General features: G+C 41.9%; 1 protein-coding gene across 1 annotated transcript; it reads left to right on the top strand.

Moving 5' to 3' along the window:
- Positions 1 to 1301: 1301 nt before the first annotated feature.
- utp20 (UTP20 small subunit processome component) lies at positions 1302 to 27510 on the top strand. Its single transcript, XM_042511203.1, has 61 exons — positions 1302 to 1473; positions 1678 to 1758; positions 2721 to 2787; positions 2893 to 3025; positions 3117 to 3305; positions 4047 to 4128; positions 4278 to 4415; positions 4652 to 4807; positions 5626 to 5778; positions 5905 to 6039; positions 6140 to 6217; positions 6293 to 6471; positions 6613 to 6768; positions 7181 to 7269; positions 8008 to 8113; positions 8263 to 8413; positions 8520 to 8582; positions 8668 to 8835; positions 8948 to 9024; positions 9304 to 9383; positions 10577 to 10835; positions 10918 to 11103; positions 12139 to 12229; positions 12384 to 12469; positions 13008 to 13133; positions 13699 to 13865; positions 14758 to 14966; positions 15627 to 15770; positions 15855 to 15934; positions 16046 to 16281; positions 16385 to 16529; positions 16669 to 16756; positions 17231 to 17374; positions 17766 to 17819; positions 17940 to 18092; positions 18189 to 18344; positions 19140 to 19280; positions 19374 to 19511; positions 19608 to 19747; positions 19933 to 20015; positions 20114 to 20457; positions 20563 to 20702; positions 21123 to 21279; positions 21383 to 21481; positions 21575 to 21742; positions 22318 to 22484; positions 22584 to 22731; positions 22824 to 22940; positions 23075 to 23245; positions 23514 to 23645; positions 23932 to 24042; positions 24162 to 24311; positions 24536 to 24718; positions 25446 to 25577; positions 25662 to 25794; positions 25882 to 26066; positions 26144 to 26215; positions 26308 to 26646; positions 26779 to 26905; positions 27008 to 27153; positions 27239 to 27510. The coding sequence occupies exons 1-61, from the start codon at positions 1423 to 1425 to the stop codon at positions 27392 to 27394; spliced, it is 8535 nt and encodes a 2844-aa protein (XP_042367137.1). The 5' UTR covers positions 1302 to 1422; the 3' UTR covers positions 27395 to 27510.
- Positions 27511 to 27601: the final 91 nt, after the last annotated feature.

The raw sequence follows: 27601 nt of genomic DNA, 5'->3' as shown, positions 1-27601 counted from the left end.
CAGTTTTGATCCCACTGATCATTTTGCTCGGTCAAACTGACCTGGGACATGCAGTAATCAGCAAGATAGAAACTTATGTCAATATTTCACATTTTTTCCATTTCTGTGTTGCATAATTAGGACCACAACACATTTTTGTTCCACTGTGGTGAGCTTCTGTTCCAGTAGTTCCTGTCCCAGGATGTATGATGGGAAAAGAATACCACAGATGACGTTTTGGCTTCATAGGTGCTGAGTCATGTCAAACACCACCTAACAGGTGTGAATGTGTATGTGATTCTGTGTAAGGGTTACTAATAAATGAAAAAAGGTAATGAGAAAAAAATGTAAGAAACCCAATGCTCAATCCCAAACCCCAGCCCTTGTTTTGTGGATTAATGAGATTTTTTATTTTGTTAATTCAGAAAAACAAGAGCAGAGATTACATGATTTGTATCGCGTTAAATCAGAAAAATAATAGCAGAACATTTTTCGTGAAAACTTCTTTCAAAATTTAGATAATAATCTCGTTACTTAAGAAAACTGGAACAAATATTATTTTTTTTATTCTTAAGTAAATGGATTATATTTAAAAACAACATGCTATGTGGCAATAAAAAATTGCATTGGAAGACCTTGGATCAAACTGGACAAATTTGTAAGGGGGTGTGTAGCACCTGCGCTAGCAGTTTGTCTTTTAATAATAATAATGTATGATTGGTTTCATTATGTCAAATTATTGGTGAACATGTAATCATCCTTAAATCATCATTAAATAACCACTGATGGCTGAAATTAAACACTTTTATATTTTGCAGTAGCCTAAACTGCAATTAACTCACCTTGGAGATACTGCTAAACGGTTCCACTCTTAAAGCCCAGAGGAGATATACTGTAGGTGTTATATGGTAACAAAATAATTGATGTTTTAAGTCTGTTGCAAGTTTTTCCAAATTAAACAAGCCAAGTGTTTTCAAAAATGTAAACATAACATTGTAGGATATAAACGAACATTATCTTGCAATTGGACATAACTAATAAATAAACTAAATTTATTACAAGGGTCATAGCGATACGTGGCTGATGATATTAACATACCTTATTCAAACATAGTTCTTGGCTCCATGCTTTTACATGGTTCGCGGTTACAAAATTTTAACTTTAAAAAAAAAGTAAACGAAACAGGAAGTGCGGAGGCGGGAACCTCAGACGAAGGCGGAAGTAAAGGTGGGATTTCGCTCTTGCCTCTTCGCTTCTTTTCCGCAGACCACGCGGGTAATTTTTTCCCACAATGCATTTCTCAAAATGGCGGCTCCCTGGAATCGGCGTGTGTGTAAACAGTTTTAGCCAAGCGAAGAAACAAATTGTATTTTTCATGAAAAATTCAAATCGCAAGACGACCGTTGGAATACAGTTTATAACGTATTAAGCAGCGCGCCAAAAATGAAGATTAAATCCAAGTCTTCGTATCACAAATCTGAGAACACCTACAGGGTGAGTCCAAACTTTCTGCAGCATGATGCTAGCAGAGACGCAGGAGCTACAAACAACTGTCGAGCAAAAGTTTGTCGAAGAGTACACTTAAAGTTTCACTCAGATTTCCCCCAGGGGACTAATAAATGTGTGTCCCTCTTCTTGTTGACCTGTTATTATCCTGTTACATCGAGAGATTATAACATATCGTATGTGTTTCTGCAGTTTCTCACTTTCGCAGAAAGACTTGCCAATGTTAACATTGATGTCATCCACCGTATTGACCGGACTGGATCTTATGCAGAGGTTTGTACAGACAGTAAATTTGGCAACGAAATGGTTTATAGGTTTATTTATACATTGTGCTTCTCAGTGTTAGGGTACTGTACCTGTATTTGTTTGTTTATTTTATAAGAGTAGGGGGTTAGCTGCAGTGTGACTTTGTTTTTATATCATGACCCTCTTTGAAACTACAAATGGTTTTCTCTGAGCGACTGCGCTAAAAAAATAACCATATTTCAAAAAAAAAAAAAAGATTTTTAAAGAAAACATGCCTTTAAATCCGGTTGGTGCATGGAGGGTATCCAACATAAAAACAAAAACAACAATTACATATGGGAGGTCCTTCCCCTAAGCCAAATATAGACACATAACTCCCTCCCCTGTTCTTAAAAAAATAATAAAAGACCAATAGGTGTCACATACCTGTGCACCTGTCTCAAAGAGGCTGTGATGTACAGATCATGTTGCCCTAATGTCACGTTTCTTTTTTATTTTCCTTCTTTCTTTCTTTTTTTGTTTGAGGGAGGGGGTGTGATGGGTTTATTTTAATAATATTATTATTATTATCAGTGGGTTTTATCCAAGATGCATTGTATGCATTCTGTTCAGATCTTATTTTTACATTTAGTTTTTGTTATGTCTTCTGTGTCTTTTCATGTGAAGCACTTGGTGCATGTAATTCATTTGTTGTAAAACATGTTGGGCTGCATTTCCTGTATAAAATGTGTTATTCAAATAACGTTATTATGATTATTATTCTAACTGTTATTTATTTACCATCTTTCCTTTCTAAGTATTGTCCTCGTCTACTTGATTTAAATATGATTTGTCCTGTTGTTTTCTTTCTGCATAAAACTGCTAGAAATAAAGTATTAGAAATATTTGAAGCGCCTCCCCCATTCTGCACAACCCCTCCCCCTCTAATAAATAACAAACAGTCTCTAATATGGTTTTGCACCTGAGTGACTTTTTTGCTCTGTCCCCAGGAAGTAGAAACCTATTTTTGTGAAGGACTGACAAAATGGAGAGACCTCAACTTGACAGAGCATTTTAGTATGTACACGTTAATATTTTAAAAATTGCCATAATATCACTTTTATTAAGGAGGAAAGATTGTGTGTTTGTAGCTAATGTAAAATAAATGTCTTCCTTCCACAGCCACATTTTTGAAAGAGGTTTCCAATCAGAGCCAGTCATTCAACATGCTGGTTTTCCATCAGAAGTCGATTGTAGAGAGTCTGAAAACGCACTTGGCTGTCAAAAACAGTCTGGCCTACCAGCCGCTGCTGGAGTAAGTAATCTTATTTTAACCGCAGCACATAAAAAATGTTGAGCTACAAGGTGATCTACAAGCCGTATCTCTCCTTTCTGTCTTCCTCCAGTCTGGTGGTGCAGCTGGCCAGAGACCTGCAGACCGACTTCTACCCACACTTCCCCGACTTCTTCGTCCTGATCACCTCTCTGCTGGACACCAAAGACACAGAGCTGCTGGAGTGGGCTTTCACCTGTCTCTCCTACCTCTACAAGTACCTGTGGAGGCTCATGGTGAAGGACATGACCAACATCTACAGGTGAGAGAATAAAGATGGAGTCTGCGGATGCTTACTTTCCCTGTTGCACGGTTCCTGCAAATCCTCAAAAAGTCACTGAATTAATTACTAGTTATTAATCTAAAAATTAAAGTGCCATTATATTGATTTTAATTATTCTTTCAGAAGTCTTTAAAAAGCTCAGATATGGTAGAATTTTATTGATTTTTTTTTACATTACATTGTATAATTTCAAAATAATTGTTAATTTCTACTTTTATGCAAAATAATTTAATAAATTTCTCCTCTTCTTAATCTCGTCTTTATGCAATTTCTAGCAGTGGAATCTCACATGCAGAGTGAGAAACGCGACATTGTCAAGAAAACCATCCAGAAATGATAAAGATAATTCTAACCTCTGATGAAAAATAAAAAAAAAACAGATATGTTTATGATAATATACAAATGTTTATTATCTTTCATGTGTGCCACTCTTGGAAAAAAAGGGTTGGTCTTTTTTTTTTCAGCAATTGATGTAGATAATCTAACTTATTTCTTACAATAAAATGTCATGTTTCATGTTACTAGAAACATTTGGGCAAAATAAAATTGCTGGTCTTCAATTTTGGTTATTAAAAAATTAAACTTAATTCCGAGTGGCATTAAAAAAAGTCATAAATGTACTTCACCTTAAGCTGTTGGAGCACTGATATAAAGTCGATGTGTTAAAGGGTGCACATTACTCGTTGGATGGAGATATTAAAACCTGTTTTCACTCCACAGTATATACAGCGCACTGTTGGAGCACAAGAAAGAGCACATCCGCAAGTTTGCAGCAGAGAGTTTCTCTTTCCTCATGAGAAAGGTGAGATATTTGCATGTGAGCAGGAGTTAAACACGAATCTTTCTTATGCCTTAAAGTTGAATTACAGACTTTATAGCAAGTTTTTGGTGTTACCGACTAATTCAGTGTCATCATTTTTATTTTCAATGGTGTCTCATTGTGTCGCGCAGGTTCCAGATCTGGACAGTCTGCTGAATCATGTTTTCTCAGATCTGCAGCAGCACCCCGACAAGGCGGAGGGAGCAGGTCAGCTGCTGTTTGAAATGTGCAAAGGAGTCCGACACATGTTCCACTCCTGCGCTGCAAATGTGAGTTTTCTTTTTTTCAAGTAATAGGTGACGCTGTGCACCGAATCCCCGCTTTGTGATGGACAATGTTTTCATTTTAAGGTGGTCTAACACAAACTGGAAGTGTTGCAGATTATGTGGAGTTAAAAAAAAAACGCTTAATGCAAAAAAAATTTTTTGCAAAGGGTAAATGTCATTGAATTAAGGACTGAACGCAGCTGTAAAATAAGCTATCCTGAATGTTCGTTTTCTCGTAGGCTCTCCCTGTAGCTTTGCGTAAGCTCGGACCCTCATCCAGCCCAGGTGTCTCTCTGCCGTGGGACACTGTCAGGGACGCTCTGGATCACATGGCCCAGGCTGCAGCCAGTCACGTTGACAGAGAACACTTCCTTATTTTGTGGGAGTCCGTACAGGTGGGCGAGATGTCTGACTTGTTTTACTCTGTTTATTATCTTCAGCAGGCTTTAGACTGGAGGACGTCATCAGTTTGGTCGTATGTGTGTGTGAGTGCGTGTATCTTTCTGTCTGCGGCGAATCAAACAAACTTCTGGACCAAGGCTTATATTTTGTGCACACATTTAAGGCTGGTTGCTCAAGTACCTCTCGTGGTTGCCATCATTAACAAACAATTTTTGAAAAACCTGTTTTACTGACTGTTTTGTAACATCGTAGACTGCTGACTCCTCACTCCTCCTGCCGGCAGGAGACAAGTATCCCAGAAACATGTTAAAAACAAAACAAAACAAAAAAACTGACATTCATAGAGAAATTGATCTCATTTTGAATGAGAGCATCTGAAGATTAATACAATACATGATACGTTAAGATCCATAAAATAAGGCACAATACCAGATGAATAAAAAATCAACTTTTTGTTATTTTTGCATACATATTGACTGTTGGGGACAATTTTGGGAAAGGCAAGGTTATTTAAAAAGCAGGTTTCAGAGATAATTAGTTAATTGAGTTCATTGTTGTTATTTCATTTCATTTATTTTGCGCTGTGGTCTGCAGAAAAAATTAAAACTATTAAGAGTTCAGTAATGAATGACATGATTTAAAGATTTCTGGCTGAGTTTTAGTCCTTTTAAAACACTTGAATCCTCATTAAGTATCTTCTGAAACCCACGATGCGGCGCGTCTGCTGGGAATTCAAGAATTAAAGCTTGAAACTTTAAGTCAAAGCATTCACTCACTTCCTGGTGTGACGCTGATGTGTCTGCGTGTGCAGGTCAGTGTGGTGGAGGTCCTCGGCATCATGGAGGCAAAAGGAGAAGACGCGGAGCAAGCCACAGAGCAGCTGGAGAGGCTGCTGTTCATTCTCCACACCTTGGTGTCCCACAAGGACGGAGCTAAGGTCACCAAGCCGGAGGCCGTCTGTCAGGTCAGACGAGGACACTAATATATGTGATCTTGTAACGTACAGCACAACAGACATATTGTTAATCCTCCTGAAGTCAAAACGGCGTCTTTAATCGTACGTTGTCGTCTCATTTTCTCTTGCCTACAGACGGTTTTGCGGCTGATTCAGAGCTCCTCTCTGTCGGCTTCTTGTTCCCGTCTGCTCCTCCAGATCACCTCTTCTCTGCTCCTCGGGGAGAACATCACTCTGCCCAAAGCTCTCATCCAGGAGACGGTTCAGAAGGTGTGTGTTTGTGCTGAACAGTGCGTTTGAGAGTTTTGAGAGTATTTTTGCGTGAGGGAAAGAATGCTTTGTGTGTTTACGTCTGACTCTGTTTTTTAAGGTGTTCGGCAGCACGACGGGAGAAGATCTGATCCTGGAGTTCACCAAGGAGATGTTCACCATGAAGGAGTTTGAACAGGTGATTTGTCTCTATACTCATCAATCCAGGATTTTTCTCCTCGATACTAACTCTGTCTCCTTCTCTCTCCTCCAGCTCTTCCTTCCCAGCTTGTTGCGCTTCACCACTGGGTTGTTTGGCTGCGGAGACGCCTTGTCTCGTAACTGTGGCCTGGATGTGCTGGTCAGTCTCATCCTCGCTAAAGCCCCGCCCCCAACAGATGGCTCCATGGCCTTTGAAACCTACCCGCTGCTCTTCACCGGACAGACCACAGGGTGAGACACCACAGTATACATCAGATATTTTATTTTTTATTCAAAAATGCTGGATAACTTCCTGAATCCTGAATCTTCTCAGATTGTTTAAAACGACTGTATTATTTTCGGGTAATCAGTGTGTATTTTCTCCTCGAGCAGAGTGTTTAGCAAAAAGGAGTCCGGCAGTGAAACATCAGAGCAGCCTGCGGTGCCAGAGCTGGTGCTGTCGCTGATCCAGTTTCCTGAGGAGCAGAACCAGTCCGTCACCAACCTGTCACTGCCTTGGTCCGCCCTGGTGCTCCTGCCACACCTCAGGTAACACACAGACAACACACACTGTCTTTGAAAGATGTTTCTTAGACAGGAAGAGTCTGGGAAGTTGATATTTTCTTTGGGAATGCAAAAATGGATTCGGAAACTGTTAAAAAAAAAAAGTTTGCAAAACGTGTTCTCTAACTTTGGTGATATAGTCATGGCATTAGTTGTTGGTTTAAAGTGTTTTTTTCAACATCAACTGTAACCTGAAAGCAGTCGCCTCATTAAAAAACATTGAATGTTAACAAAACAGGAATTATTAAGATTTATTATGGTTTGATGTGGAAAGTCGGAGAAAAATAGTCAGATATTACAGCAGAAGCATACACTGTGAGCATTGCTGACAGGTCTGACTGATGTATTCTGTTCATTATACTCATATGTTGTATCCACTTTTTAAAAAAATTTTCAGGCCCATTGCTCCAGCCAGTGTTGTTCCCGCTGTGACGGCTTTCTTAAACCACCTCCTGTGTGAGATTGAGACAGAGAAACTGGGAAAAGGTTTGTGTTTTCTCTTTTTTAATGTTTATATTGTATAAAGAGCTTCAGACACAGAAATAGAAAAAAAAAGATCACATGAACTAAGATTGGTCTATATGATATTAGTATTTCATAAAAACATAAAACATATGTGACTTTGAGGATAAAATATGGAGGATGTGCGGTAATAACGTCACGTCATCAGTATTAGCCAATATTAGCTTTAAAAACAGATACTGGAATCGGCCAACATGCCAATATCTGCAGATATCACTAACTGATTTTTTGCCCATCAACAAAACAACAACCCAAAGTTAAAATATGTCTCTTATTTTGCACAAAGAATTAATATTATATACATTGAAAAGTATTGTATTTTCCATCCTTATCAGCTGGTGTTGGAGAAACACTGATTTTTAAAGTGAAACTGCTCTTTCCTGTGTTTTTACCGGTTTAAATCATTGGAGGAGGAGACCTGCGGATAATTCGGCCCTGTGTAAAAAAACAAACAAACAAACAAACGGTTATTATTTTTATTGACACCTCTGGTAGCAGAAAATCACATATTGTACATTTAAGTTGTCTGTTTAGTATGATCATCAACAGCTTTTAAACAGAGGAAAGTTTCATTCTTTCAAAGGAGTACCCTTAAATCTTTGAAGTCTTCCTGAACAAGCTTGAAAAATATGAACAAAGATTTTGAAAAGTGCATTAAGTTTAGCTTTTCCGTCTGTCCCGTCTCCACTCTCCACCCTCCAGCTGGTCTGTTTGTAGCCAGACAGGCGCTGAGCTGCCTGCTCACTCTGGACGGCTCTGCCCAGCTTCTCTCTCTGGTCACTGTGGACAAGATCAACACAATCCTGCGGTAAGTACCAGTATTCGTCTATCAGTTTATCTCACAGTTGATTGGTATTGCTGGATAAATAGGAAGCAACCTTTAGCTGCAACTGATATAAAAACACATCTGTTTAGTAAACATAAGTTTTGAGCTCATAACCATCATGTCTGTTACAGGAAGTTTCCCACAGATCTGTCTGCCCTGCTGCTAGGAGACCTGTACTACACCCGCCTGTCAGTCAGCGGCGTTTCAGAGCACCTGTCCCACAGTGCACTGCTGGAGCTCCACCAGATACTGCACGCCAACCTCTCCTCCAACATCTCCAAGGTATGTGTGCAGTCACAGCAACAGAGAGTCCTCATTATCTACAAGATCACCCCGAATAATATGAACATTTTTACCACCGATTTTAACCAATGTTTGTCTCTCTCAGATCCGCCTGCTGACTCTGAGGATTCTCTCTCAGTTTGAGGCAGAGCTCCCTCCACAGACTGAGGTACGGCCGTCAGTCCACACTCTCATGAATTAAATACGGGCAACAATAATGTTGTATTTATTTCTGTGTCTGCCCCTCTGTGCAGGGCGAGGAGAATGTGGAGGTGCAGCCGGTGTTTGCGGTTTGCCTGCAGGCTGAGCTGGTGCCGGCTTCGGTGCAGGACTACAGGGAGAAGCTGCTTCACCTCCGCAAGCTGAGACACGACTTGGTGCAGCGCAGTCTGCCTCAGGGGCCGCCCGGCACCTTCCAGCAGGTATAGACGAAACACTCCAGGCTGTTTCTGCAATTCCAAGATGATATTGATCATTTATTGTTGTGACAGGATTTCTGTACACAAACTTTAAGAGATTCTTGTTTTCCTTCAGGTGCCTCTACGTTACCTCATCGCAATGCTGTTTGTCAACTTCAGGCCACTGTGGGACGCCGTCATTGAACTTATTGTGTGAGTGTAACCCACCAAAATAAATTCTGCTGAAATTCACACGCTGATGATGTTTTTGATTAATTGAGGCATTTACTTTTTGTCAGTTGAGCACTTTTTATATAAAAGTGGACATTTCTAAGCATGCCATAAATGGATATATGTCCCTTTCAAAAACATAGATATTAACTGAGGATTGCTAACAGCTTCTTACTCGTCTGTATTGCTTGAATAAATATTAAAAATTTTCAACAAGTCAAAGTGTTTTATATTTTAAATGAGTCTCTCTCCTCCTCACAGGAGCCATGCCAGAGGGATGGACAACAAGGACTTCTGGAAGGTCTACCATGAGCATCTGGAGATGGTTGCAGGGTTGGCTGGTAAGGCTGCCTGCAGTACTGCACAAGTGCTTGATATTGTCAGCTTTTCTAATAAAACTGCAATGCGTGTTGAAATGTTCTGAGTTGCTGTTTTTTGCATTGAAATTGAGGGGCAGGAGAAAGTTGCAAAAATAGTTGTGATTGCTGCAGTTCAAAACAGTGCTGAAGGACTCTCTCTGAGTCGCTCTCCTCCTGCTCTCTCTGCCTGATTAGCACGAATTAACTTAGCAGTGTCGGCCAACATCTGACTCACAGGGTTCCCATGAAAAATGTGAAAAAGTCATGAAATTTTTACAGTCTTGTTTTCCAGACCTGAAAAAGTCATGGAATTAGTAAAAATCATTGAAGGTTTTGGAAAACTTATCGAATTTTGTTGAGTGTAATGAAATACATTTTTACAGTAACATTTCGTGGACAACCATCCACGTAATGTGATGTATTTATTACGTAATGTAATGCTGCACGACATATTGTTTCAGCATCAGCAATGTGACGTGCAATATTTGCATCGGTAACGTGCAACGTGAAGTAAGGCAAATTAACTCTAACAACTATGTAAATAAATAAATAAATGAACAACTAATTTTCTGCTTGGAACGAAAGCAAAACTTGCTCGATTTTCTCATTTTCCAAGACTCATACCAGCCAAGCCTTCCCCTTCAAGACAGCTTATTTATATATGTGACAAGTGTGGCGGCGTTTGTTATGGAAAGCGAGACTCTCCTGACTGTGTGTGTGTGTTTAGAAAAGTGCCCTGGAAATTGAAATTTTATTATTTGTCCTTGAAAAGTCATGGAAGCGGGAGGAACCGCTGTGCTGTTAAATGGTCTCAAAAATCTCACACTGAAAAAAACCCAATAGTAACTGTTGAGTAACATTTGCTGTTTGTTGCTAACAGTCAGCCATGTCAGTGTGTGTGTGACTCTGTCCCGGGTGTGGCGTGCAGCAGTAGTCTCATGATAAACAGATCGAGAGGGGGCGAGCAAATCAATATGCTGTGCGCAGCCGTACAGCAAAAAGGGATTTTGCTCGTTTTACATGGTCAGAATAACGGTAAAGTTACAGTAATGTGGATAAATTTGGAAGGCTGTGCTGAATTTGATTGCAGCGTCCTGCAGGAGCGGATTTCACTGCTTGGCCAAATGTACAGAGAAAAGAAGTTAAAATGAGATCTTCCTCTCTGCGTATCATAGAAAAAGAATTGCTGGAGAATGCAGACGACGATGAAGAGGATGAAGAGTTAGGTCCTCAGGGCGAGCCGGGCTGCGATGTCATTGAAAGCGGGGACGTCGGGGTGCTGTTCCTAGAGCAGTTGAAGCTGACCTCTGACCCCAACGAGAGGACGGACTTCCCCAACTTCCGTAGCCTGCTGTGGCGCTGCATGACCCAGTTTCCTGAGCGAGTGGAACCACGCAGTCGAGAGCTGAGCCCTCTGCTGCTCCGCTTCATCAGGTTAGAGTTTAAATATTTGGGATCATTTCTCATTTATCCTGCAAGTCTGCAAATATCTAACCAGGATGTCTCTTGTTGCCAGGAATGAGTTTTACCCCGCCGACCTGCTGGTGGCGCCCACTCAGGACTTGAGGAAGGTGAATGATGCTGCCGCAGAGGAGTCTGGGATGGCTGTGGAGGATGAGGAGGAGCGAGAGGAAGAGGAGCAGGAGGAAGAGGAGGGAGGCAGACAACAGAGGAAGGCTCTTCCAAGAAAAGCTGCTGCTAAGTAAGACATCCGAATCACGCTGAATGTTGTTTCATCCGCCTCTTTATCGTCGTCATTAACACCTGTTACACGTATTGAATATCAACAGCGGTCAGGTCATAAAACGTGGCCTGCTCTATCAAAATCAGTTCCCTGATTTATGGCAACATCTTAATTTGGGTCAATTTAGGGTTTTGTTTCATTTAAATGAACAAAGCGTCAGCTCTCAGAATATGAAACTCTTATTGCTAAATTCAGACAATAAAAAACATTTTGAAGCATGAATGTATGATGACAGACGAGCAGCGAAAATTTGTCCCTGAAACTATCAACGAAAGGCTCAACGTGATAGTAATAAAGCAGAATATGGGATAATGGGTTTTTATCATTCAGTTCATTTTACAGAAAAAGTATAACTTATTTCTATTAACCGGCATGATAGGCAAAAAAAAAAGACTTTTCAAATGGTCAGAAAGTCAGAATGTGTCCATTCCTTCTCTATTCATATTCCTTTAGTCTGTTTGGGCCCAGTTTTAAAGAATCACAACGTTTTTTCATAAAAATTAATCCAAGTTGTCATGTGAAGTCTGTTGTTTCCCGTGTATGCTAACTTTGTTCATCAAACGGCTGCAGTTCTTCCCACATAAACAATATTTTCACATCTTCCTGCTCCGTTTTGTTGGGTATGCTTGTTTTGTGTCCAGAATATTTTGTGCATTTTTATATTATATTATATTATATTATATTTTGCTCAATGTTTTGAGTACAAACACAATAAGGATATCGTTGGAAAACTATGAACTTCTCTTTCCAAACTTGTATAAAAATTCTGAAATATGTTTTGGGTGTCAGTGTGTGGCTGAAAATGATGGGGTAACAAATGGAAAATATGGCATCGTAAGAGTGAACTATTGTCACCACAAAAATGATTTTATGATACCTCACTTGGAGATATATGAACATATTTTTCTACAAACCCCTTTTTTGAAATGTAACTAAAGAAGAAGGGTCAGTAGCTTTGATACCTGGTGATATATATTTCCTTTTTCCTTCCAGACAGCTGATCGCCCATCTGAAAGTATTCGCGAAATTCACCAACCCTCGCGCTCTCTACCTGGAGAGCAGCCTCAGTGAGCTCTATAACCAGGTAATCCTAAATTATCACACGCACCTTTTTGTCAAACATTACCAACATCAGAGACAACATGCAAAAAAAAAAAAGATTGGGAGTTTTGGATGCTTGGGCCTTTTCTGTTTTAACATATTAACACCTGCTGATTTATTCCCCTCTGTGTTTTCAGCTGCTCTGCCATCAGGACCAGCAGATCCAGCGAGCCGCTCTGGAGTGTCTTCTCACATACAAAGACTCCAACATAGTGCCGTACAAGTAAGACTTCTGCCTTAACCGCTTTAAGAGGCAGACAGCAAAGGCACATTTACAGTCATGTTTCTCTTGAAACAACAATCTCCCTTTCTTTCTTTCCCTCAATGGGGTCCTTGTGAGCATGTGTGATAGGAATCAGACCTCTCGTCCTCCGTCCTCTACGGTTACAGGCGGAGGAATGTTAACCTCCACCTGAGTGCTGTCTCCACCTGACATCGTGCCCTCTATCGTCTGTTATTAAGTTATCCGTTTACTGTACCTCCAGCCTGCCCGCTGACAGATGTGCATGTCTGCGGAAGTTCTGCGGTTCTGTGGGACTCTTTGTTTAGGATCAGGCTGTCACACTGACCTGGTTTCAGTGCACAGACCCTGTGATACAGATTTACTCCTTTGTGTTTGTTTGGTACGCCGTTCATCCATCCATGTCTTATAACGTGGTTATTAAATACACATACAGGATCATTATGAGGTCACATTATTGGTAGGTAGGAGTTTTGAGTGTTTGATGTGTTTTGGCGTTTGTTTTCGTGCATTTATTCAGGGAGAATCTTGAGAGGCTACTGGACGACAAACACTTCAAAGAGGAGATCGTCCATTTCAACATATCCGAGGAGACAGGAGTGGTTGATGCTTCACACAGAGTCAGACTCATCCCACTGCTTATGAGGTACGTGTGTGTGTGTCTGTGTGTCTGTGTGTCTGTGTGTGTGTGTGTGTGTGTGTGTGTGTGTGTGTGTGTGTGTGTGTGTGTGGCAGAGCATGTTTTGGCTTTTGTTTTTTAGCTGCCTTAAAGGAAAATTTCTCCCTGCAAAGTGACCATTTGTATATAAATTAGGTGCCGAGTGTTACCTGGAATTTGTAAAGGGAACATTTTAGCCAATAAGACGAAAGCAACAGCAGGTTTTTAAACAAGAGGAACGTGCCTCTGCAGATTCTCTGTCCCCAGTCAGTCTGTCTCCCACACTTTCAGTGTGGACTTTTATCTTTATAATATTGGCTCTGTGTTTGGCTGCTTGATGCCAACATTATCTGCTCATTTAGAAGTTTCAGACATGGCCCTGAGATGCACTTCGGGAACTGTAGACATGTTCATGCATAAATGACTGATTTATTTAATTACTTTGCCCACGAAACCTACAGGATTTTCCCAGTTAATAATGTACCAAAGCTTTTACCAACACTCACATTTGATCTCTCAGTCACCAGCTTTGTGTTCCCTGTTTGTGATGCAGGATCCTGTTCGGCCGTCTGCGCAGTAAAGCCGGCAGTAAGTTTCAGGGGAAGGCGAGCGCCACTTCTCGCTCCTCCATCATCCTGCGTTTCCTGGCAGGTTGCCAAACCGAGGAGCTGGGAATATTTATCGACCTGCTGCTGGAGCCTGTCAGCCATTACAGCCAAGGTGGGACAAGCCTGTGGTAGAAAATGAGAAATTTTTTCAGTTTTAAAGCTTTTTTTTATAGACAAAAGCACCTTGTACTGTGGCTTCAGCATGTTTTCAGACTCCCTCACTTTTTGCACAATTTATTGCGTTGTAGACGTCTCTTTAAATTACCCATCAGTCGACATTCAGTAAACCCTAATGACATATCAAAATATGATTTTAGAAATTTCTTTTGGAAGCTGCCAAAGGGGCTGCTACAAAGTACTGAATTAAGGGTCTGAATGCCTGTGTTAATTAGGGATTTCAATTTTGATTTTTACAACATTTGCGAGAAAAACTTCTTCAGCTTCAAGGCGTGATGCTTCATACTTTTACGACCCTTATGAGCAGCGGAATATAATAAAAAAGTGTCTTAGTTAAGCTAGTGCTAAACAGATTGTTATAGCTAAGATAAGATAACCCTTTATTAGTCCCACAGTGGGGAAGTTTTCAATGTTACAGCAGCTATGATGTACAGTATAAGCAACATAAGAACAATATAGTAGTAAAAAAAAAATTACAAATATCAAAATACTAAAATATTAAAATGTTAGATAATAAAAAACAAGGTCCCAAGTATGAATAAAAAAAACAAGGTGCAAAAACAGTAGAAGTACATCGAAGTATAGGACAAATTCAATAACAGTCAAAAAAAGTCATTTTTCTACATTGTTAGATTGTTTCTGGTTCAAAAAAAAGATGTGCCAGATGACACGTCCTCATCTTTAATGTACATGTGTGATTTGTGATCTTTGATTAAAATTAACACATCAAGGTTCTCGTTCTCGTGAACTGATGCTTCCTTCAGAATCGGGCATAAAAACAGCTTTATTAACAGCAGAATTTTTCTCATCGATCTTCGTGTCATCAGGTTCCTGCCTGGCAGCAGTAGAGAAAGCCGTAGCTGAGACGGACGTGGGCGCCGTCCTGCCGCTGGGCCGTCAGCACAGCCTGCTGAACATCATCAATGTGGTGATCCACAAACTGGGCCACCTCATCCACAGCTACCTGCCCAAAGTGCTGCAGATCCTGCTGTGTGTCACCGCCTCTGTGTCCACCATCCTGGACAGCAGGGACCAGGTACTCAGGATACAGATTAATCAGCCTGACAAATCTGCAAGCTCATTGTTCATTTTCTCTGGTAGGACCGCACTGCAATCACGTAACCAGAAGCTGCCTGACCCAGTCTTAAGTTCTGGATCAGTGAGCACAAAAGGCAGACAATCAAATGTGTACAATCAGTATATCACACAGATATTTACAGGTTAAATGTTTTACTTCCATTTGATATTGCAAATACAAACATTACATTTAAAAAAAAGCATAATCGAAAGCCAGCCTTTAACCCTTTAATACTTGAATTGACATCAGTTCTCCTTTGCTGCATTCAGACATCTTTCACCATCACATTTCTTTTCTAAAAACATTGCAAAAACAAAATGAGCAACTTGACAAGAAATGTCCTGCAAACTACAAAAATGTAGTTAACAATGACAAAGAAATTATCTCAAAATTAGCTGATGGGGATTACAGATGATATTAAAAAAATGAGAACAAATGTCCACAAAATTATATTCATAATTCACTTAGTTATATTTTATTTTATTGCTGAGTTTTGGGCCAGGCTTCTTTTCAAGTTGCCAGTTGCCCTTTTTTCCAATTTTATACCCATCTATTTAGAGATGCAAACCAAAAACCCCTCATTGTCTCAGTGCTGCGTTCTGTCTCTGTCGTCTGCAGCTGCGTGCAGGCTGCATCAATCCTCTGAAGTACCTGAGGCGACTCGGCATCCTAAGGATCCAGGACTTTTTTGACGTCTTTGACTCCTACAGTTTCAGTGGAGACGAACTGGATGCTGTCTTTCAGGCTGTGGTCTGGCCTCAGGTGGGTGTTTCAAAAAAACTGTTGTCTTTTTATGTTTTGTTTTTTTTTTGGCCATACATTTATGCTTCCATTTTTTTTGTGCAGGTGTGTCGCCTCCCAACAGAGAGCCCTTACTCCCCCACCCCTCTGCTGAAACTCATCCATTTGTGGTGCAAAAATTCTAGGTTAGTGTCTTCCTCTTTTATCTTATCTATCTACCAGAACATATTTAATAGCTAATAGTAGTTATTGTCCAAAGTGAGTTTAAGGATGTATTTTTTATCTGTCGGTCTCAGGTTCTTCCCCCTGTTGGCCAAGCAGAGGCCAAACCAGCCGGAGTGTGATGTCCTCCTTAACGTTTTCGCCCTCCTCTCAGCCAAAAATGCTTCCCCAGTGACCATCGCTATGGTAATGGACATAGCCGAGTCCCTAGCAACTACTGAAGACTTTGTTGCCTCGGAGGCTGAGACAGAGCTAAGCGTCAATGGCTGTGTGTTCCCGCAGCCTAAAGAGGGCGCTTTTGTCACTGCAGGTGTGCAGAGTTTGCCTGATTTTATCTGTGATATATCCTGTATATATAAATCTTATAACTTGCTGCTGGGCAAAGTGAAATGTGCATGTGGTATCTCCCCCAGACTCATTAAATCAGGGCTCCAGAGTGCTGCTGCCTCACATATCCACCCTGCTGCAGTACCTCAGCGGAATCGTGCGCAACACCGACAGACTCAAGAGGAAGAAGTTCAGGGCGCAGGTGGCCAAAGAGCTCAACATCCTCTCCAAGTCAGTGTGTGATTTGAATGAAAACATACAGTATAGATTTTCTGTTTGCCTCTAAGTAAGATTGTGTCTTTTTTGAATATAGTCTATATGCATTTGTTTCATTAAAAAAATTATTTATGTGTGACTTTTGCTCCGTCAGGGTCAGTCGATTTGTGAGCGACAAGGAGCAGAGCTCGGTGCTCATCAGCCTGTTGCTGCCCTACCTCCAGAAAGGCAAAAATCAACAAGTAAGAATAATGGGGGGTTTTTTTGTCTCTTTTATGGGAAAAAAACAAAAAAGAAAAAAAAAAGAGGGCTAAGTCATGAATGGTTAAATTTAAGGTCACTGATTTTGGTCTTACAGTAGTAAAAGAGATTGGAGTATCAGGTATCAGGAAAATGCCTTGGAGGCTCAACTCCGGACAAAGGAATTTTGTTACCAAGTCCGACAGTCAGGATTTAAAATTCATTTGTTGCCCCCAAGGAACTTCGTCTGGGATATAAAGACTGCCTCATTGAAACACATCCATTAGTTTAAAAAACAGAAAAAAAAGTCCACATAGCACAGACGACTGCGGACATAAAGTGCATTCAGATATATTCAGCGCCGCCCCTCATTTTACCCGTCTTATTTCCTGAGATTAGGAGATTCACAGATAGAGGGATCAAAGAGTTTGTGTCTCCTCCTGCTCATAAACAACCTCACTGTGTGTTTATTTCAGGAGACAGAAATCGACATTCTGGCCACAGTGCAGAACCTGCTGCGACAGTGTGATCAGCCCTCCGCCTTCCTGCGACCGCTCAGCAAACTCTTCTCCGTCATCCACAACAAGCTGCCCAGGCAGGCCCTCACTAATGTCTTCCAGGTACAGCAGAGAGCCTTACAAAAATATTACGTTTTTCCAGATTCTTACTTGATATTGGTGGTGTTACAGTAAACAAAAAGACACTATTATTTTTATTCACTCATTCAAAATAACAAAAGTTTTATAAAGGGTTCCCACAGTCATGAGAAAACTGGAAAAGTCATAAAATTTTACAGTTTTTTCCAGGCCTGGAAAGTCATGGAATAAGTAGAAATCATAAAACATGTACAAAGTCGTGGAATCTATGGCTGCTGTAAATAATGTTCATATATGGATGATAAAATCTTTAGTTACTGAATATCATTGAAGAAATATGAAATGTAACTTTGTCTTTCTCTGTCTTTTTTTAAGAAAAGGAATTATTTTTTCTTTTATGTGTCTTTGCTTTCAGACTGTGTCAGATCTGGACCCTTCACTTGCGTACATCACTGATTTAGCGACAAAGGTGAGGTCATTTATTACACCACCATTAAATGTTATGTTATTATTTACACATCTACCAGGAATATCAGGGATGTTTTCTTGAATTATTCATCTAAACGCTCATCGTTTCGCCCTCCTGCAGCTTAACGCGTTCGACAGTCGGCACTTGGATGAGATCCACTTTGACGTGCGTCTGACGGCTTTCCAAGACGCCACCAGACAAGTCAAAGAGATGACAGTTCTGGACCTGGAATATATCAATGTCATTATGCACAACTGCTTCCACACGTATGAGGTCAGCAGATTTATGATACAGATATACTGTACTGAAGTAATACAACTTTAGTGCTTTAATAGCTTTGATTCATTTTTTCCCTCCTGTCACCCTCAGATTGGTGACATGTCGCTGGGAGACAACGCCACCTTATGTCTGTCTGCAGTGATCACCCAGCTGGCGGCGGTCGGGGCTGGAGAACAGCTTTACAGAGACATCGTGCAACACGCCATCCTGGACGCTGTACACAAGGGGCTTCGCAGCAAGACGGATGTAGGAACACACACATATTTTCCCTTTTCCATTTACACCAGATTTGTCAAGAGTTGTTTTAAACTCTCGAATAAGTTGGGATTTTGTGAGGTTTGAAGGGTGGTTTTGTGAGGTATTTGATCATTGTCAGTGTATCACTTACTGTAGAGGTCAGCCAGCACACCCGCAGTTTGGGGAAGCAGAATGGAGTAACACCATGATAGCTAAACTATGGATGGGGGCCACAACAAAAGCATGTTTTAGCCACCTAAATCAATATCTGTTTATATATATTTTTTGTGCTTTACCTTGCCGTCAGAAAGCCTTTTCTCCAGTTATCTAAACTCTCTTCAAAGCCACCAAACTCCTTTGACAAAAATAATAATTTTACTTTGCACAACATGGGAAGTTGTTGGACTGATGCCTTCAGCTGTTCATTTATTTGTGGTTTAGTTCAGATTCTCCAAATTAACACTAGCACACACTAAAAACACTAAAAAACAAACTGATCGAGACAGCAGCAGTCCAGCAGCTCCCGTGTTCTGCAAGATGAAATTACAATTTTTTTTGTTCGTTGGTTTTTTCAATGGAATTTGGTGAAGACAACATTGACAGCAGCCTCAGTTCCCACTTGGAAAGCTCTCTGACTGCTTGATATTTTTTTACTCTGACCTGTTTTTTTTTTTTTTGAAGTGGCTGAAATATGTTTTGCTGCTGCCAGCGTTCACAGCAGTACATTGCTTAGATTCTGTGTCGGCAGTCCAGCCTGCTTCTCCAAACTGGTGCCGTGCTGACTCTCCGCCTTCACTGTTCCAGAGTGTGCAGCATGAATACACCACTGTGCTGGCCTGCCTGGTGAAAACCTTTCCTGCCAAGAAAGAGTTCAGAGACCTGGTGCAGCTCACCAACTACAGTGACCTCGAGTCGGACTTCTTTGAGCACATGAAGCACATCCAGGTAAGAGAGAAACCACGGAAACTCACTTCTGTCTTCATTCTCCCTCTAACTCAGACTCAAACTAACATTTGTGTGTTTTTCCTTTCGGTTCAGATCCACCGTCGTGGTCGTGCCCTGAGGAAGCTGGCCAAGCAGCTGACTGAAGGCCAAGTGGTGATGACGCCGCGTTCGCTCCAGAATTACATCATGCCGTACGCTATGACCGCTCTGCTTGATGAAAAGATGCTCAAGGTGACTAAGACATGCGTTTAGAACTTCAAGTGGAAAAAAATGCACGTTTTGTTTATTTGTTTGTGCGTCTGACTTTCCTCTCCTCACACACTGCAGCATGAGAACATGATATCAGCGTCGGTGGAGGTGGTGGGCGCGGTGTGTCGCAGGCTGACTTGGTCGAAGTATCTCTACTACCTCAAACAATTCATCCACATCCTGCAGACAGCGCAGGCTGAGCAGAAACTGGCTGTCAGGTAGGCTTCGACTATAAATCACCCTTTTTTTTAAAATGTTTTCAATTATTGTGGTGCATTTCATGAACTTTTTTCATTTTAATTCAGGATATTTAAATGATTATGAAAGCATTTTGTGCCGTCTGTACTAAGAGACTCCCGTCTTCCCTCCTGTTCTCCCCTGTGCTTTACCACCATAAATCCAGTTTGCTGGTCACTGTCCTGGAGGCTTTCCATTTTGACCATCAGACCCTCAGCAGAGAAATGGAGGCTGCAAAAGCCAGAGAAGGTGATTCACCAATCCTGTCTGATAAATGTTATGTTATAATGTGTCTCATTTCATATTGATAAAACATCCTAAATCAAACTAAATATCTTTTTTTTAAGCTGAGGGCGTCGCAGTCAACGCAGATGATAATGAGCAAGCTGCAGCTGACGAATCAGAAGCAAGCGATGATGATGATGGTGACGATGATGAGGCAATGGAGGTAGACTGTAAGACTGGTCCATCTGAAGTCCCCATGGAAACGGACGCCACCAGTGGAGAAAAGGATGTTGTCTCTAAAGGAGCAGCCACCTCTGAAGCTAAGGGGCCAACGGCTCCTAAACCGGCTGCAGTGTCCATCGGGCTGCCGCAGAGCACAGAGGAGCTGGAGTCGCTGATCAGCGCCATCCACCAGACTGTTAACAACAGCGTGCTGCCGCGCCTCCAGAAGTGTCTCACTGCAAAGGTATGACGTGCATAAACACATATACAGTCTCAATCTGTTCTGAAAGCTCTGAACAGCAGTGTAATAGTGGATGTGTGTGTGTGTGTGTGTGTGTGTGTCGTCCAGGTAAAGCGTGACGATGAGCACAAGGCAGTGAAGTCGAAGGATGTGAAGGACGAGGAGGTGGTGAGGATACCACTAGCCTTCGCCATGGTCAAACTGATGCAGACTCTGCCTCCACACATCATGGAGGCCAACCTGCCTGGGTATGCAGCTGTGTGTATGCAGACTGGATGCTGGACGTGTTTCCAAAATTTGTGTTGAAGAAAAAAGTGTTTGTCTTTATCTGCTGTTTGAAGGGACAGTTCACCCACAAATTAAAAATACATATTTTTCCTTTTACCTGAAGTGCTATTTACAAGTCCAGACTGTTTTATTTCTCGAAATCATTAACTGGTTATTCAAGATAATCCAGACCTTGTTGTGAGCCGTTTTAGGAATATTTTCTGTCTACTGATACGATATCTCCAACACTGCAACTCACATCAAAACAATCTTGATTTATAAAAATCTCTACATATAAGAGGAAGAATGTTTATTTTTGATTTTGGGGTGAACTGGCCCTTTAAGGTGCTGATATAGTGTCTGTTTAAATGTGTTGGTGAATATTTGTGTGTGTCATCCAGGATCCTGATCAAGGTGTGTGTGCTGCTGAGGAACCGCTTCCAGGAGATCCGTGACGTGGCGAGGGGAACTCTGGTGAAGATCACGGAGGCTTTAGGCTGCAGGTATCTGCAGTACCTGCTCAAAGAGATGCAAGGGGTCCTGGTCAAGGGCTACCAGGTACACAGAGACCCACACAGGGACGCAACCATGAAAGCATATCAGTGTTACATTTGAAAGCTGTAATATGTCTGCCTGTTTTTCTGCGCTTCCCACTACCCAGGTCCACGTGTTAACATTCACAGTATACCAGCTGCTGTCAGTCCTCAGTGCGACCCTGAAGAGCGGTGACCTGGACCCGTGCATGAACATGCTCCTTGATGTGAGAACGCTTCAAATTGAACGTCTTCCTCGACTCTTCTATGTTTAGTAGTTAAGTTGTTTTTTAAAATTGTGTGCCTTCCCTCTCGCTCAGATCTTCAACAATGAGCTGTTCGGGGCCGTGGCCGAGGAGAAGGAGGTGAAGGGGATCGTCTCCAAGCTGATGGAGGCTCGGCACAGCAAGAGCATGGACTCCTACGAGCTGCTGGCCCGCTTTTGCAGCAAGGAGAGCGTCACCAAGTTCATATTGCCCCTGAAGGAGGTGAGTGGGGATTTGTTTAAAAATAGGGTTCGCCGGATTAACCACCTGGCCGATTATTGGGGCCGACGTTTGGCTGTTTCAGCATTTTATTTTAATGATCACAGATTAAATTGATTAATTAAAAAGTGTAAAAATGTCAGCACGGGAGGAACTTTTACTTTGTAAAACCTTAGGGAGCGATTTTTATTTATTCATTTTTTAAATTCAAATTTTCACTCGACTTTATAAAAAAAAGGTTGCCTGAAACTTGCTGTATATGATGTTAAATGTTTCAGTTACCATTAAACTTTTGCTAAAGGCATTTAAACAAAGTTTTGTTTGTGAGTTTTTATTCCAAATTCTAAATGTTGACAGAAAGATTTTCAGTTTTATTGTAAATGCATATCAGTTCCAAATATCAGTTATCGGTCTCATTAACTACTAATAATTGGTATTGTTTTTATCCCTTAAAAGCCAATATTGGTTGGATCCTGAATAAAAAGTTACAAAATGTATTTAAACTTAGGTGATAATGCATCAAAGTCTTCCTTAAAACAAAAGCTACCTGACAATGAAACACTGAATTTGATTTTCAGATCCTGGAGACGTCATGCAGTCTGAAGGTGTGTAACCGGGTGGGTGCCGTGCTGCGGCGTCTGGTCCTGGGTCTGCTCGTCAACGAGGGCATGACTTCTCAGGATATCTTGCTGCTGTGCCACGGCCTGATCAGCGAGAGTCTGCCGCTGCTCACCAAGAGAGACCGGTACAGTCACACACACGCTCGCATCGTTTTACAGTAAATCACCTCAGAGCTTTTTTTATCAGCTACAGTTTATGACACAGTATACGTGTGTTTATCTAGAGATAAAGCCTCAGCAAAGCCTCCCCCGGACCCCAGACTGCCGCCTCCCAGCTGCCTGCTGCTGCCTCCAACTCCGAAGAGAGGGGGTCAGAAAGCTCCGGTCAGCAGCCGAACCAACATGCACATCCTGGTGGACGCCGGCCTCAAGGTGCTCAATCAAACACTCCAAGCTGTGAGGCAGTAATGTAACAGGTTTTTGTTTGAGCTGTTAGCCATCATATGTGTCTGCGTATTTCTCAGCTGCTCCACCTGAGTCTGAAGAAATCCAAAGTGACGTCGTCAGAGACGTCGGCGCTGGAGATGCTGGATCCTTTCGTTGTGCTGCTGCTGGACTGCCTCAGCTCCATGCACGTCAAGGTACAAGCAGTTTACGTTTACACGGTTACCTTTTATGTCCCATCAGTCAAACCAGGTCTGATCTTTGATATCATATCTTGTGCTCCACTCTTCACTGTCCTCCACCTCCTTCTCCCGTCTCCCCTCCCTCCCAGGTGATCACAGAGGCTCTGGTGGCGTTCACTTGGCTGTTAAAGTTCCCGCTGCCAGCAGTGGAGCAGAACGCCGACCAGCTGACCAAGCAGCTCTTTGTCCTGCTGAAGGATTACTCCAAAGCCGGAGCGGCCCGAGGGGAGAACTACCACCTCGTCCAGAATTGCTTCAAGGTACCACACAAATAATAAACACAAATGCATGCACACACCTGAAGATAAACAGCTAACATCTGTTAGTTTGAGGAAATTACCCTGAAGGGAAACGAAGAACAGGAGGCATTAAAGGTCCTGTAATATGTTTGGGTTTTTTTTAAAGGAAATTACATTTTTTGGTTGTGGACCTACTCCGACTAGTTGGTGAAACCTAATTTAAAAAAAAAACAGAAGTTGCATTTTCTGCATTGATTTATGATGTAAATTCTGTCTGTCTGTCCGTCAGGCCATCACCATACTGGTGAAGAATGTCAAAAGCAACAAGATCTCTGAGACACAGCTGCAAGTTCTGCTGGGATACGCTGAGGAGGACATCTACGACCAGTCTCGCCAGGCCACCGCCTTCAGCCTGCTGAAGGTAACCAGTCAGACATCGAGCTGAGTGTTTATGTTCTTTTCTGTGAAGTTTTAAATGTGTCTCTGTCACGGGTCTTCTTTGAATCACTTTATTTCATATGCTGTGTACTGTTTGTCTTGTGTTTTTTTAACTGAATACGGTCCCTTTTAAGTAAAGTAAAATGAAATGAAATACATGCAAACATACATAGATACACAAATAAATAAATAAATAAATAAGGAACAAAAATGTGAATTAGCATTAAAGAGTTATGACCGTTTTTTTTTTTTTTGGCTTTCTCCTGCAGGCGATTCTGTCCAGGAAGCTCATTGTTCCAGAGATGGAGCAGGTGCTGAAAAAAGTGGCCAAGCTTTCTGTCAACGGCAGCAACGGCATGATCAGAATCCACTGTCGACAGGTACACATTTAAAAAAAAAAACAAAAAAAAACGACTAGCCATATTTTTCTTCTGTGCTATGAACAGAATGATAAAATGTTTTAAGAATCTTGTGTTGAGCCAGTGTTAATGCTCTGCAGATTTATCTAAAATACCTGCTGGACTACCCTCTGGGGAGGAGGCTGAGAGAGCACCTGGACTTTGTGGTGGCTCAGCTGCACTATGAGCACGACACGGGCAGAGAGTCTGTGCTGGAGATGCTGGCCTACATCTTCCAGACGTTCCCTCAGGTCAGTATATTTCCCCTCAGGTCTGCATGCGGACAGAAAAAGCCTGAGACGTTTGGTTTACACCGCATGCATCATCACCCAGGGTGCCCGCTCATAATCCATCAGTCCAACACTCAAAAACCTCAATATTGTAATAAACCCAGACCACGAGCTTCATCGTAAGAGCCATCACATTTAAGTGATGCTGATTTTTGACTTAATATACATGAACACTTTCTCCTCAGAAACTGCTGTTGCAGCACAGCGGCTTGTTCTTCGCCCCGCTCGCCCTGGTCGTGGTCAACGATGACTCAGCACGCTGTAAGAAAATGGCAGCCATGGCCATCAAGGCCCTGCTGACCCAGCTGGACCATAACCACCAGAACACCCTGTTTTCCCTCGTCAACACCTGGCTGAATGCAGAAAAGGTACACACACTCACACACTCACACACACACACACACACACACACACACACAAAGAGAAATCAGCTGCTTTTCGGTTATTTAAAGATGAATTTATTTTTTTCTTTTTTTTAGTATTTGTCTAATATTTGTGTGGTTTCACTTTTGACTTCTTTTTTTTAAAGAAAATGTCAGTATAGTATGTCTTCAAAAATAATGAAGTCATACTGCTTGTCTTCAAAAATCATCAAAAAGCCCAATAGTATAGTATGCCGTAAAAAAATCATGAAAAAAATGTCATAGTTACGTGTCATCAAAAATCATGAAAAAAGACATAGTCTAGTATGTTGTCAAATATGAAAAAATGTCATAGCAATGTGTGTCTGTATGATTTTCTGTAACATACAGTACAATGACTTTTTTCCACATACTGCACTCTGGTCTTGTTATGGCATTATTTATGTTTTTAGTCCATTAAATAATTGCTCTATGCTAAACTCCAAACTTCCTGTAGCTGTAAAAATCAAAGTGTTTGTAGCATTTCAAATTCATGTCATATAAATGTTTTTTATTCTGTGACATTTGCAGGATTCCCATAAAGTACGGGGATATTAATAGACATACAGCTGACTAAAATAGGACAGAAGCATTCTAGTTAAGTTATCCAGAACAAAAAGAGATAGAAATAAAATTAAACTGCTGAATTTGTAATTAAACTAATGGAAACATAAATCATTTTTCGCCCTCTCAGGCCAGCCTACGGCGTCTCGGGGCTCAGATTTGTGGTCTGTTTGTGGAGGTGGAGGAGGAGAAGTTTTCCCGCCGTATAGACAAGCTGCTGCCTCTGCTGGAGAAAGAGATAAACCCCGACAACTACGAAGATGTGAGGGGACACACACACACACAGTGTCTTTGGCCACAGGTTTAAAAACCAGAGGAAAAGGTTCTTAACTCTTGTGTCTTTCAGATCGAGGAGGAGCAGGACGAGCGGGGAGCCGACAGGCTGCTGTTCAGTTATCTGACTCTCATTACCAAACTGAGCAAACACTGCAGCCTGCTGGAGCTCAGCAAACCTCAGGACACACTCGAGCACATCTGGGGTAATGGACCAAAACACACCACCTATCTACCACTTACACACACACATTCTGCATGCACTGATTTTTTTTTTTTTTTGTCTCCTGCAGGTCACATTGAAGCCCACCTGCGGTACCCTCACTGCTGGGTGTGGCTGACCGCCTCACAGCTTTTTGGCCAGCTGTTTGCCGCCCATCAGGCGGAGCAGCTGGTTGCTCTCTGGAGAGGAGAGGGAGGAGATGCTTCGCCTCAGACACCAGCCACCGCATTCATCACCAGCAACCTGGACAAGAAGGTGAGGACTTGTTTCTTCAGCTGTAAACTTGTTTCTGCATCTCTCTAACTTGTTTCTTCCTTTCTCATGATGTTCAGATGAGAGAGCTGGCGTTGTCTTTCTGCCATCAGCTACAGTCCAAGTTCCTTGACACGACGTCAGGAGAGCAGGTGCCCGAACGCCATCAAAACATATTTCTATCGAAGCGCAGTTCACATTACGCAAATGTTTGAGTCACAGGTATGTTCCACTCCGCCCACAGGTGATCAAGAACCTGCTGTTCGTCGGCAAAGTGATCTACCTCATTTCCCCCGAGTCTGACGTCACTGCCCCTGAGGAAGAAGTGAAAGAGGAGGCAGAGGAAAGGGAGAACGGAGATGATGAGGAGAATGAAGAGAAAGAGGAGGAAGATGACAAGGAAAAGGAAGAGGAGGAAGATGACAAGGAAAAGGAAGAGGAGGAAGATGACAAGGAAAAGGAAGAGGAGGAAGAGGAGGAAGATGACAAGGATGATCGGCCTCCTTCCCTGTTGTGGCTGATGAAGAAGCTGTCACTGATGGCTAAAAGAGAGGCTGCATACACTCCCAAAGTTCCCGTTAAGGTAAACAAAGAAACATTAATGTCTGAGTCACTCTCACACAACAATACATTTAACAGCAACTGGCATTTCACCACTAAAGACGGTCATTCCATTATCTAAGTTAGTTTTTTTTCCAACCCCTTGCTGCCACAGAGAACATGTGTGTTTAAGTTCCTCGGGGCGATAGCCATGGACTTGGGGAAGGAACGTCTCGGCCCCTATCTGTCCACAATCATCACTCCCCTGTACAGGGAGCTAGACAGCACCTATGCAGATCAGGGTAAGTGCTCTTAACCTGTCTGAAAAACGCAGAAATGAACCGCTGACTTCCGACAAAAATCGCTAGTGGTTTCAGCTGACCCCGCCCTCTGTCTTTGTCCAGATCCCACCCTGAAGAACCTAGCACAGGAGCTTATCGAGCTGCTGAAGAGACACGTGGGGCTGGAGAGATTCTCTCTGGCTTTCTCTGCGGTCCAGAAGGAGTTTTCAACGAGACGAGCGGCGCGCAAGCGACACAGAGCCATGCAGGTACGGCGAACACCAAAGTGCATACTCAGCACGACACAGAAAAGCTTCATTCTTAGTAATACATTTTTCCTTCTGTTATCCCCAGGCGGTGGCTAACCCAGACATCGCAGCAAAAAAGAAACTCAAGAAGCACAAGAACAAAATCGAAGCCAAGAAAAGGAAGATCGAGTTCCTCCGGCCCGGATATAAAGCAAAGAAGCACCGGAGCCACGCACTCAAAGACCTGGCGATGGTTAAGTGAGCCACGTTGCTGATTCATCAAGGACGCTAGATAGGACGAAAGCTGGACAGTTGACACAGGAACATGACTCTGCAAGCAAAACTTCATGATGTCACATAAGGAGTTTAACACGTAAGTTGACGTCACATCTTTCACAGAAAAGCTAGAAAACAAATGTTTCTCCGTGAGTGTTTGCGGTGTGTGCGAGAAACTAATTTTATGAAAACC

This window comes from Plectropomus leopardus, chromosome 22 (genome assembly GCF_008729295.1).
Source record: "Plectropomus leopardus isolate mb chromosome 22, YSFRI_Pleo_2.0, whole genome shotgun sequence".
Lineage (NCBI taxonomy): Eukaryota > Metazoa > Chordata > Actinopteri > Perciformes > Serranidae > Plectropomus > Plectropomus leopardus.
Note: the sequence above shows the minus strand (reverse complement) of the source record. Positions and strands in the feature narration are given on the sequence as shown.